The 13,784-nt window shown below is 39.6% G+C and overlaps 1 protein-coding gene across 11 annotated transcripts in view; it reads left to right on the forward strand.

Annotated features, from left to right (window-relative positions):
• PTPRM (protein tyrosine phosphatase receptor type M) overlaps positions 1–13,784 on the forward strand; it is a 690,600-nt gene that overhangs the window by 466,032 nt on the left and 210,784 nt on the right. For 6 of the 11 annotated variants that reach the window (XM_075920961.1, XM_075920955.1, XM_075920956.1 and 3 more), the window contains one exon: positions 3,489–3,621. In XM_075920961.1, the coding sequence (XP_075777076.1) occupies positions 3,489–3,621 (133 nt within the window). Of the gene's footprint in view, positions 1–3,488; positions 3,622–13,721; positions 13,752–13,784 lie in introns of all 11 variants that reach the window. The other 5 variants (XM_075920958.1, XM_075920953.1, XM_075920954.1 and 2 more) reach the window with 1 other exon arrangement.

Below are 13,784 nucleotides of genomic sequence, written 5' to 3' on the forward strand. Positions count from 1 at the left end.
AGGTTATGACCAGGGCTCTCCGAACCGCGGCGAGCCCCACTCACCAGCCGCGCTGTCCGGCGATCTGAGCATGCCACAGGCGAGTAGATTGTATTATTTGTCAAGCCCTGACTATGACTACACTGCACGCTTATTTCAAAATAACAAAGTGCATGTCTTTACAGAAAGCCTATTACTTTGAAATTATTCTTTATCATTCATATTATTTTTTAATAATTTCAAAATAACGGGCTTCTTACTCCGACTTCTGTAACCCTAATTTCATAAGGAGTAAGAGAAGGGGAGGAGTAAGTGTGTTCTTCCTTCAACTTCCTGCTGTGTACACAGCGCCAAAAGTGGAGTTAAGGTACTTCGACTTCAGTTGGGCAATTAATGTAGCTGAAGTTGCATATCTTAACGCGACTTTAGCCCGCAGTGTAAACGTACCATAAGGTGCCACTGGACTACTCGTTATTTCAAAACAATATACTGAAAGTAATTTGAGCTAGTGACTGTGAGTTAACAAACATGTTCTTTATCCCACAACACATTCCCATTAAACAAATACAGGATAAAATAATTAATGGGTGAAACATGATAGATAATATGCCCTTAGAAGTAGGGGACCAGCCTGTAAAAATTTCATAGCAATGACAGGCTGTCATTTCTCTTTTAGTTAGATGTAGCAATTCTTAACAAGAATTTCACCTAGTAACAAATCAGGTTTAGCTCTGCTGGCGACATATTGCATCCATTCATATCTATAGATGTCAAACGATGACCTTTTTCATTGTTTTAAAAGATGTTCTAATACCCTAACATTTCCAGAATATTACCCAAAATATTTCATGTTGAAGTGATGCTAAGCTAAGAATTTGCATTTCAGTACATCAAATGGCCAAGGCAGTTTTCTTGCCTAATTTGATTTATTTGTTATACAACAGCCAGGTGGTGGTGTGTAACCACTGACAAATGTCCCATGTTGCTTTAAGGTGCCCCAAGCCCATTTGAACCAATATTAGCCTCATTCACAAGTAAGTAGAGACTATCTTGCAGTTGTGTCAGAGAACTTAGCTTGTTCTTAATTACCTCTAAATCACAGTTTTCATAATCCCTGTTTAAAAACCAGCTCCTCCTAATCTAGTGTCTGATACATCTCATTTTGCTTGCCCACTGGGGTGCTGATGTATTTATATCCAGGCCATCCAAATGGTAAGGGAGAAGGATAAATATATTGATTCCATTTTAGAGACGTTTATCTGAGTCCAATCCATATCAATTTTTATTTCTACTAGTAGTGGATTTAACAAGACTTTTACTGAATTACTTTGGGTCAAAAATTAGAGGTTTTTTTTATTTTAATCCAGATACTTCTTTGGAATGCATAGTTTCTGGTCCAAATTTTGGTACAGGTGTTCAGGAACCATCGTTACAATTTACTCCTGGGTATTGGACAGTATCCCACAATTACTGTTAGTATTTAACAAGCCCATCCTACTCGTATGATGATAGTGGGTACTGGTAGTCCATATTGTGTCACCTGTCATTTTTAGCCCAACACCTGTTTTCTGCATTAAGAGGGAACTGTAGGTACTGTAAAAGCGGCGAGAAGTCCTGTGGCACCTTATAGACTAACCGAAGTGTTGGAGCATAAGCTTTCGTGGGCAAAGACCCACTTCGTCAGATGCATGTACGTGTGGGTCTTATACTCCAACACACTTTAGTCTATAAGGTGCCACAGGACTCCTCGCCGCTTTTGCAGATTCAGACTAACATGGCTACCCCTCTAATATTTGTAGATACTGTAGGTATCTTCTAAATACCTAACATGCTTTGTGTACTATCAGTTATAGTAATAGGGAGCTTCTTTAAAGGAATCCATCATATGTTACAGGGAAGTTAAAAATAGGGTTGTTTAGAATAAAATGGTATGCAATCTGTTACAGAAAATACCCAGCCTAATTCCACTATTTTTACACATCCTAGGTTTTAATTGTTCAAATTTCCCATTTGTTATAGTGGGACATTTCATAGTGAGATATTAGATGTAGCAAACAAGGTAGAACTAGGTGCAGAAATAGCAAATATCTACTAGCCCATTATGTTTACAATACACCTTGTCCAGAATTTTCAAGAAGACCTCAGCATTCCTAGTTGAGTCCAAACATTCAGGAGGGTTCAGCACATGTAGGTACCAGTAAAAGTGGCCAGATTTTCTCTTTCAGTGCACTAAGCTCTTTCCAAAATCTGGTCCATAAATGTCACACTGGAGCTGCTCCAAACAAATCCGTCTTTAGTTGTGTGAAAGGAGCTGATGAAAATGTGGTCCCAAGTAAAATCCTTGCCTTACCAATTTTTCATACAAGGGCAAATAAAAGGGCAAGTGGACAACAACTGTAGCTTTCAGTGCCCTTAATGAAACCAGGAGACTGTGATGTGAATGCTAGTTCTAAAATACTATAGTATAATTGCATTTTCTCTCTCCTTTTCTCCCCATCCAGATAAAAGCTGTAATAAGAAAACTGATAAATAAATGCCAATATCTAGAACTTTCTGTCCACTTTGTAAAAGGAACATGGTGCCTCAACTGATAAATATGTTACATTTTGATTAAAAAAAGTCTAAGTTCTCAAAAAAATCAGTTTAGTGAATTGAATATTATTTCCTTAACAGTTTTCATCCTGAACTCATTTAGTGGAGGAAAATGGATATTTCATCAGACATGGATTTGACATTCCATCACATTATACAGTAAACATTACAAATGGTGGGGGGTTTAAATGGAGAAGCTGGAAGAGCTAAGACAGTAGCTGCTGCAAGGCACTGGTTATCTCATTTAAACAGATATTAAACGTGGGTGCCAGTGGTGTGATCATCAGCTGCTTCCCACTTTGTGAATAAATTGCTTAGAAGGAGTCTTTTGCCTACCAGATGTGACCTAGATTTAGATTTCCAAAGGCAAAAAAAAAAAAAAAAGGTCTATTGTACAAAAAAAAAACCCACCCAAAACAAAAAAACAATTGCGTGTGGTAAATGAGCTTATCTCACTTTTCCAGGTGTTTAAGCTAATATGTTATGGAATTACTGCTTCATTTATGAAAAATAATTAAGGAAGATGTTCCAGCAAATCAAATTTGGATAAAGGCTTAGGATAGTTATTATTGTGTTGGCAAGTTTTTAAATGGCAGGAAGAACAGGGAGCCAACACAGATAATAAAAATATAGAAAATTGTATGTGTGAAGAGGGTCTTTATAAATAAACAGTCAGACGTGGGTGTATTATCCATCTTGTGTTGTGATTTAGCAAAATATAGTAGAACAGTATGAACAGTTTCATTCCTTTCGGTGCATATTAAACAAGTATTTTTTTTTAAATAACAGCATTGATGTCTGTCGGCTCATTATTATCAATAGGCTTATTACTATGAATGTTAAATATAGCAGGAGAAGAAAGTCTAATGTCTTTATTCTTTTTTCCCCCACCTCTTTTAAATCTGTTACCTTCGTAGGAGCTGCTACTCGGAAACCAGACCCAGAGCCGGAGAAGGAGACAGACCACACTGTTAAAATTGCCGGAGTCATTGCAGGCATCTTGCTGTTCGTTATTATATTTCTGGGGGTTGTATTGGTAATGAAGAAAAGGTGAGCAGTTGATAGATGTTTTCTATGTGCATATTTGTGTCACAGCAGTTTTCAATATGATATAGGTAAAAGTATCCAGTCACCTCACTGGTCTTCACTACAGAGTTAAAGAAATGCTGCTGCTTTTCCTAGAAGCCCTGTGGCATTTTATGAAACTGTGCTATATGAATTTTTCATCTTGCAGCACTGTTTTTGTGAATTAAGGTTTGTGGCTTTGTGATAAAAGAAAAACAACTGAAGATTAATTATTTTAGCACTGTACATATTACTACTGCATGATAGGTCCAAATAATATAAGAACAGTATCTCTGTCCCAGGAGGGCGGTTTGAATCTGTTCAGCAGCTCAGCTAAAAGTTAGATATAAAGTGATTCCCCAACAGAAAGCTGAGAAAGTTGCCCATCTTGAAAGGAAAGGAAAAGTTTGGTCTAGATAGAAAAAGGACAGGGGAACTGAGATGAATTATGGTGTAGATTAAGTCTATATTGTTCTGTGCAGACTTCATCCTATAAAAACAAATGAAAATGGTTCACTTGTAAAGTTGCTGGACGTTTCCAAAAGTAGGTTGCACACACATGTGTTTAGGTTTGGTATTGTGGAAAAACTGCTACAGCAATAGACAGAGCTGCCTTGATTTGTTAAAGAAAAACCTTGCTGCCTTTCTGATTTCCATAACCATGTAAAAGGGGTAAAATGATTCCTGGTCAGGAGAAGGAGAAAACTGCTTGTTTTTGGCAGCAAGGAGATTGGAGAATTTCAGCAGCAAGTTGAATCAAGGTTTGGCCATCTAGTCTGAGATGCAGAAGATTTTGCAGCTGTGGGGCTGCATGTTTGTTCTTTCAGTGCTCATCCCTTACCCTTGCCTTCCAACCTACCTCCACTTCAGTTTCCTGGAACTTCCCACTAGCTTCTCAGTCATAGGCGTGTGTTTCCTTCTCTTCCTTAGAGGAAATTCAGGCCCTCCTGTTAAGTCCCTGATATATTGCTTGTATATATTGATTTGTACAAGTGCATAATAGGTCTGGGATTTTCCATACCTAGAGCACATTGAGCAATTGGTGGTAGTGGCTGTCTTGGAGCCCTCAAATGCACATTTAAATCAGTGGTAGGCAGGTACGTGCACTGGGGCTCAACTCAGAGCCAGCTGGGCCCCAGTGTTCTTTAAGATAGAAAGGGGTAAGTGGAGGGGATCTTGAGTTATGCCTAATAGAGGGGGAGTGTCCACTACAGGAACTAGAAGAGGAAATGAGAGACCATTACAGAGAAGAAAGGAAATTTGAGTCCAACCTAAATACTCTCTGGGACAGTAGAGCAATCCTACAAAACCCAGACATTCTCAGGGTTTATAGTCCTATGTATCAAGAGTAAAATCTTTTCTGAAATGCAGTACCTTCTCCTTCCATGCATTTGCTTTTATTTCTTTACAGCAATCATACTTTCCATTTTAAGCATAAAAATGAGGCCCAAAAGCCCCTTACCAAGTGAGACATGCAGGCATGCAGTGATTAAAGTTCCCCTGCATTGCTTTGCCAGTCCTGCACCACTTAATCCTGACCTACATGCAACACTCTTCTTAGTCTAGTTCTGAGACTCGTCTTCACCCAGATTGCCCCTTTTATAACAAATTACAGTTAAGATACCAGGAGTATTCCTGTGGCACCTTAGAGACTAACAGAAATATATAGGATCATGAGCTTTCATGGGTAAAACCCATTCATCAGATGAGTTGGAGTGGAAATAACAGAATCCAAGATGTGTATATGTGACAGAAAAAAACAGTTACCCATTTTAATTATTCTAATTAAGTGGTCTGTATGTGTCCCGTTTATAGCTTTTGATGTGAATGTCAAAAGCAGGGGGAATTGCCTTTGTAGTCCGTTAACCAGTTAATATCTTTATTGAAGCCCAAGTTGATAGTCGAATTTGTAAATGAATTCCAGTTCAGCAGTCTCCCTCTGTAGTTGGATGATAATATTCCTTTGTAGAAGAACGTGTTATGCTTAAAAGAAGCACACGGGATCTTTTTCAGGGGGATAAATCAACACGCCGCATTTATTGATAATATAACAAAGTAGCATATGCATTTACACACACATACACACATACATACACATGCCCTGCTGATGGAATAGTTACCAGTCTGTTGCTCGGCCCAACCTATTGGCCAGATAGGTCGAGTGTGAGGAAGGAGGCTGGGTTCTTGTCAGTCTGGACTGATGCTCCATAGTCTTAGCAGGATGAGAACACGAAGAACTATACAAGATGCTCCATCCTTTATAAGATTTTCCTTCCATGCAAGTCTATGAATTTTGCCTTATCAGGCCTTCATCTGTCATTCAGCATCATAATCAATCTTCTTACGACATACGCTTATCGGGAAGAAGTTGTTCTCACAGTTATTTGATGTCCATATGCTGATGACCCCTCAGGGGTGTTGTCTTCTGGTGAAAGTTGTTATTAGTTCCCTATCAAGGAGTGCTTGCCACTAACTTCAGGGTTTGTCAATCTGCCTTGGTCCAGTTTGTGTCTTCAGTGTGCTTTCACTTAGTTGATAATTATCTGGTACTTCTGAGTCTCTAGCCCCTCCTTTGATCATTTGAGCATGCAGTGGTCTTCACACTTATCTCTCCTAAAACGTACGTTCTCTCATTCATACAAACAATACATTTACAGAATTGCAGCATGGAACAGTGGGGAACTTCTAGTCACTTTAACAAAATTACGAAGTCTTTCAACATTAAACTTCTTTTTATCTACTACAAGGCCTTGCCTAATATGAACATCACTATGTATTGCAATATTCCATCCTTTGCTTTAACATGAGAACATGCTAACATCAACAGAGCTTGAGCTAAGTTAACAAAGCTACCTGGCGTGTCTGAGGCCTACATGTTGTGTTTAAGTTTAATCCAAACCTTTTGCTATAACATACATTCATTATAACTAACTGACTTATTAGTTACACAATTCCAGGGCTACAAATGGCTTCTTTTAAATTCTGTCCAGGCAGGTTAAAATGTGTGTGTTGCTAATCCTGATTTGTGTCCATTTATCCTTTGTACAGAGACTGTCCAATTTGGCCAGTATACATGGCATTCCTGCCACTTCATGCCATAGATCATATTAGAGGATGTGCAGTTGTATGAACCCCTGATGTTGTGACTTATGTGGTTAGGTCCTGTGATGGTGTCACTTGTATAGATATTGTGGATAGAATTGGCAACAGGGTTTCTTGAAGGAGTAGGGGTATGTCTACACTTGCTCCCTATCTCGAGTTAGGGATGCAAATGTAGCCAACCGAAATTGCTAATGAAGCGGGGATTTAAATGTGTTTAATTAGCATAATCTCGCCCACGCGCTATTCCAATCGCCAGCTGATTTGACCTAGGAAGTGCACTTTGGACCACATTAGTTCAAATCAAACCCCTCAAAAAATGAGGAGTAACGTTCGTTCGAACCAAGGGGTTTGATTCGACTAATGCGGCCTGGAGTGCACTTCCTGGTTCGAATCAGCTGGCGATCAGAATAGCGCGAAAGTGAAATTATGCTAATGAAGCATGGGATATTTAAATCCCCGCTTTATTAGCAATTTAGGTCAGCTACATTTGCATCCCTATCTCAAGATAGGGAGCAAGTGTAGACGTGCCCTATGTTCCTGGGTGAGTGTATCTGTGCTGTGCTGTGTGGCTACTGGAAAGTATTTGCTTCAGGTTGGGGGTTATCTGTAGGTGAGGATTGGCCTCCCAAGTACTGTGAGAGTGAGGGGTTGTTTTCCAGGATAGAAAGAGCTAAGGCTCTTCTTTCCTCCCCAGGAGAGCTGCCTATGAGTAATGGAAAGACTACTTGGGTCCTGCTCCGCCCATAGTTTTCTCCAAGCAGGTAAAAGTTGGCCCCTCAGCTGCTCCCATGGTTGTTGCTTTCTTGAGGCATTGGGGAGACTCCAGCTCCATGTGGTTGGTAGCAGTTATTATGCTCCCCCAGACATAATAACTCTTAGGGTATGTCTAGATTACATGGCTCCATCGACAGAGCCATGTAAACTAGTTTACCCAACATAATCAATGAAGTGGGGATTTAAATAATCCCTGCTTCGTTAAAATAAAAATGGCCGCCTCACCGTGCCGACAATCAGCTGATCCAGCACAGCGCGGCAGTCTAGATGCAGATCGGTCAACAAGGGAAGCCTTTGTCGACCACTCCTGTAAACCTCGTTTCACGCTGTGCCAGATCAGCTGATTGTCGGTGGCCATTTTTATTTTAATGAAGCAGGGATTATTTAAATCCCCGCTTCATTGACTATGTCGGATAAACTAGTTTACATGGCTCCATCGACAGTGCCATGTAATTTAGACATACCCTTAGTTCATCTTTTGGGATAAATGTTCTTAATCACTGAGAGTCTGCTAGACTAAAAAGTCTGCTAGTAATTAAACTGAAACCACTAAACTAAGGCCTATCTACAGTAACCCCATCCAGGAGCTATTTTTACAAAATGTCCCTTGATATTGTTAGAATTCAGTTTAATCTTTTAGTGTGGCTAGGATTTACAGGTAATTGATTGTTAACCACGTCCTTGAATGGAGATGTAGAGTACAGTTAGCACTCGTCTACATTACAAAATGTACCCAGATTTTAACCAGCTATGGGGTATTTTGTCCAGAGTTCCTAGCATAGACTGGCCTGGAAACAACTGCACTTAATGACCCAAGTAAAACTTGAACCAATTATTCAGTCGAATTTTAACTGTCTATGTCACTTAGGGTCCCTTTATTTCACCTAGATTGTTACTGTGTATACAATATGCATTCAAAGGGAATTTATAATTGTCTTGCAAGGTAGACATCCCTGCTATATGTCCAAGATATGTTCCAAAAAACGTGGACATATGGTGAAATAATGTAAAGTGGGAAATTTCTTTGATTTGCCTTTAAGCGGCTGACTTGTTTGAGTGATTTTTTTTTTAATTGTACTTTTGCGATGATTACATTTATTGATAATTGGGCATCAGTTACTTCAATGGAGGTTTTAAGTGATTAAGGATTCAGGTCTGTGACCAAAAATAGCACCTTGCATTTCTGTGGCACTTTGCTCCAGGAACCTCAAAGCTCTTCATAACTCCATTTTAATTAAACTTCTCAATGTTCCTCTAAAGTGGTTCTTAATTGTCATTCTCATTTTATATACTGAGGCACAGAAAAAGTTCACATAAGGAACTGGTTGCAGAGCTAGGTATTGAGCTGAGATTTTTGCCTCCTAGTTTGATGCGCCAACTACTAAACTCTTCTTTCAGCATAAAGATGCTGGTTGCTTTAATGGCTACTACAGTGGGTGGGGGAACCTGGGACATGATTGCTATATCAATTTACAGTGGACTGGGAGTGTCCTGCTGTCAAATATGATCTGTCTGTCTCACTTAAGGCTTGGTCCAAAGTCCATTGAAGTCCACAGGCATCTTTCTATTGACTTGAGTGGAATTTGAATCTACCCCTCCTTGCATTGTTCAAGCAACTTACCCAGTCTCACGCTGGCGTCAACATTCCTGCATTGAAAATTGCAGGACCTTATTGACAACTAAATTCATAATGAGAGTTTTGGTGTCACTGGCAAATTATTTAAAAAAAAACTCAATGGAGCAAAAGTGATAGCAATATTCCTGCAATGTGTGGTAAACAAAAATAATAAATAGGAGCCTGGGAGGGGGAGAGAGAGAGGGATAAAAGGCATAATTAATCTACTATATTGTCTGGCTGTTCTTTTTCTTTTTTAATTATTATTTCAAATAAGTTTCCAAAAAGATTGCAGGCTAAAAAATTAGATTTAATGGGAGAGTTTTGCTCAAGGGCATGTTTATTTAGAATGCAGCAGTTCCATTTTGTGCCACCATCTTGTTACTGCAGTGGGAGTGCAGCAAACCATTAGTTATTAATATTTGATTGTCAGAAACTGTCTCAGCTCTCCACAACAATAAAGGGTTGGTTTTTTTTGTCTGCTTCTTTTGTTTCCACTCTGAGATGCATTTATACCTGAGCATTCTAATATTTTCTTATGTGTTTATCTTTTTAAATAAGTAAGGAATGGAGATAGGTGACTAGTCCACTACCCGATAAGTCTAGGCTTATTGGGTGGTCAACTCACTACTTGACTAGTCGCTCTTCCTTCTCCCCCCCCCCCCCGCCCCTCATTGCTGCCTCTGTATTAGAGGCATCAAGGGGGTCAGCAGGAGCCAATCCTGGTGAGAAACCAGGAATAACTCAGGTCAAGGGGAAGACCCAACCAAGCCCTTCATTCCTCTTGCCATGCCCTCTATGCTACCTGCAGAAGAGGGGTGATGCAGAAATCATTATGCTAACTATGCTACCTGAATTAAGCTCCTTCTCTTATAAAATATGATAAAGAGACTGTTCACATATATAAAAAGTAAAATAGAACTCTGTTTCTAAGGTTGCACATTTTTCCAAAGTGTGGACAATGTCTTTGCCAAATGATCTATTTTTCCAAGTCTTAGTTTTCTATTTCTTAATTTACCCAGGTGTAGAATATTTTTATAACAGATTTTCCCTTTATAGCCACTCAGAATTGTGGGAATTTAAAATTACAGAATCTAATTTTCAAGGAGTATCATCTGTAAAACCTCTAGATCGTGTTATAAGAAACAATATAAAAATAACTTGAACATGAGACATTTAATTTTTCTTCTGTTATATCACACCATAATTTGATGTATTCACACAAATTAAAGCACCTGAGTTTTCAACATTTTTTAAACCGAATAATTTATCTCAATAACATGTTTGGCAGAATTATGCATACAAGCAACCAGCAGTGCAGCACTGATTAATTATATTTATTGTTGTTTCTAAAATTGCTATACATCTTTTAGATGTATGAGAACATTTGTACTAATTACATTAAATCCCTGTCATGGCAACATATGGCAGGGAATAGGGTTTGTAGTGTCATGAGATTCTAAATGGGAACTAGCAAATGAGTAATTTCTGAGAAGAGAAGGGAAAAAAAGATGATGATGATTACACTACATACCAAAACAACCTCCTCCCAAGATAATATAGATAAACGGAGCCATTTTCATACAACCCAATTCTGCTCTGCTCCTTCATGCACTGAATTTAGTAGAAGATATACCTAAGTAAGGATTTTATCCATAGCCTTTCTATTAACTGTATTCTTAGCTCTCTTTTAAAACCCAGTTTTTGCAGGTGTGCATTTTGCAAATGTGCCACGTGTGATTAAATGTTCAGTACCAAGCCTTTGTGTTCAAACAATACTGTTAAGTATAAGAAAAATGGGAATAAAAACTGGAAAATATTTCTGAAGGCATTCTCAAACAAAGAAGATGAGAGAGAAAATGTGATGAAAGCTGAGTTTTCAAAGAGGTGCCTGCAGCATGTTGCCTAAGGCAAGTTAACATTAGTGCTAGTCGTTTGCCAGGCCTGTTTACATGTTTTTGGTGCAGTCATAACACTGTATCTATGTGCTGTGAGAATTACAGATGCCTATCCAGTTTATTTCAGCCTTTTATCTAACCAGTACATTAACATTATTTATCGCTACGTTTTTTGGAGAATAAGTTTCTTTTTAATTAGAATCTATGTTTGGAATTTAACCAGAGAGAAATTCATCCTTTTGTGGAAGGCTTTGCCTCTCCATGCTTTGGGAGCCTAGATCAGGGAGTGAGAGAGGTGCAGCAGAAGCCCCTGTGCACTCTGCTCAGTGCAAAAGTGGGCTCCTCTCAATGTGCTGAAATGGAGGGAATCATTGTGAGGGAGGTCAAGTGCCAAAGGGCATTGGATCCACGTTGATACGGATGAACAGACTGGGGATCCAACTGGCCTTTTGTAGTAGTCCCAGGGGCAGAAATAGTAGATGTGTAGGTGTAGGATTCTGCCCACAGAATGGGAATGAATTCTGTTTTCACACCACCAGCAAACCCCCACTATGATCCCTGAATACAGCCCTTTCACTGGAGTTCTGCGAGGGAAGGAGTGAAATTCACTCTTAGTGAAGTAATTCTGAAACAAAGGAATAAGTTACTTTTCTGTAATTAAATGCCTAATGAAAAGTGGAAACACACTTTTCTATGACAGTTTATTTGGCATTCCTAAAACGGGCTTTGGGTGACAGGCTACTAACTGCCCTGCGCCTTTGCGCATGCCCTGCGCCTTTACATGGAGGGTTGATGTTTGGCTGGCTGGCTGAATGAAGGGAACAATGCTTTATGACTGATGGGTGGGAGATGAAAACTGCTGCAAAAGAAGTCGTTGTGGTCGCTTACTCATCCCCTAGAAATGGAGGGTTCAAAAGGTCCACCTGAAGCCTCCCTTATACACTTTGCAGGCTGAAGCTGGACCTACTGGCCCTCCCCTTTAGGTGATAAGATACCAAGTTTGGCTAAGACCTATTGTAGGCGTTAAGCTAGTCACTCCCTTTTTTAGAGGGGCAGGATAGGAGTTTTTTCCTTGCCACCATATTGGCTTGGGTACAGTTGAGGACTTTTTGCCTTTGCTACACCAGGTTCCGGAAGGACTCTGTACATACATGGCATGACGCGCAGTAGGGCACATATAGTCTATGTCTAGACTGCAAGCCTCTTTCGAAAGATACTTTCGAAAGAGCCTCTTTCGAAAGAGAGCGTCTAGACTGCACGCGGAACTTTCGAAAGCAAGTTGCTTTTTCAAAAGAAAGCACCCAGTGAGTCTGGATGCTCTCTTTCGAAGAAGCCCTATTTACATTCAAGAACGCCTTCTTTCGAAAGAAGCACTTTCGAAAGAAGGCGTTCTTCCTCGTGAAATGAGGTTTACCGCCGTCGAAAGAAAAGCCGTGTTCTTTCGATTTAATTTCGAAAGAACGCGGCTGCAGTCTAGACGCAGGTGAAGTTTTTTCGGAAAAAGGCTACTTTTCCCGAAAAAAACCCTGAGTCTGGACACAGCCTCACTGTTTATGTGTAGAGTGGGTGTCCAGTGCAGGCATGCCATAGCAAAGGTACACAGTGACTGGATAAATGGCTTGGAAAAGGACTTACAAAGAGGTGTTAAAGGAACAAACACGGTAAGGTTGTGGACTCCTGTGATTAGTATGGTGCAGAGCCAACCCCTGTGTTCTTAATAAGCATGTTAAATATCAGTTAATTTACTAATCAAGTATTGGATAGAATTTCCATCAACTACTCAACTAATCAATAGGCACTTCCGCATTCCAGAAATGCTGTGCAGAGCCCAGAATCAGCTGGGGAGTCCCCAGCTGACCCTACACTCCACGAAGCACTGCCGCTTTGAAACACCACCTTGGCGCTGCCACTTTGAAGTATCTCTTCTTCTCCCCCCCCCCTTCCCCTTCGCTGCCTCTATCTGGGATCAACTAGTCGACCGACTATCCAATAAGCATTTGCTTATCAGATAGTTAACTAGTCCTTAACATCCTTAATTCTGATAGCCCACCGTAACCCTGCAATGTACATCAGCCAGGCAGTCTCAGGCATCTAATAATAAAGATAAACCTATGTCAAATATCTCTTGTCCTTCTTTTGATATAGCCAGGCAATCATATATGTGGTAGGCTACATTGTAAGGTCTGTAAGGAACTAGAGAGCAAAACCACTCCACAGTACTCTGCTTGGAAGAACAGCTACTTTTATAAGCATTGTAAGACTTTTTATTGCTAAGCTTCTAATTGATGCATTAGAGATGCCGTGTCATTCTTCCTAAACCAATTAATATAATGTGTAATAAAAGCATGCTTAGCATCTTACGTGTGTGTCTGTGTATGTATTATATGGATGTATATAATACATAACTTATGTATTTCATACATTATTTAGCTGTTAGAATTGTTTTAAACTGTCTTTAACATTTCCGTGAAGCATTATGTATTTTACTGCTTGAAGTTTTATGGAGATTGGATATGCCATTTGTCCATTCCAGATATGTTGCATGCTATACCTGAAATGTAGTCGTACTACCTTTCATTTGTGTCACCACTTCTGGTCTCAGTTCATCTTGATTTTTCATACATTAATATTTGGCTTTTCTTTCCTTCCATTTCATCTTTTCCACCACTGCCTAAATCCTTCCACCATCATGGCAGAAGAAGCTATCACTCCTACACTTATTACCTGTAAGTAACTTCTTTGTGCATCATCAGAGACAT

The sequence above is a fragment of the Pelodiscus sinensis genome, chromosome 2 (assembly GCF_049634645.1).
Source record: "Pelodiscus sinensis isolate JC-2024 chromosome 2, ASM4963464v1, whole genome shotgun sequence".
NCBI classification, from domain to species: Eukaryota; Metazoa; Chordata; order Testudines; family Trionychidae; genus Pelodiscus; species Pelodiscus sinensis.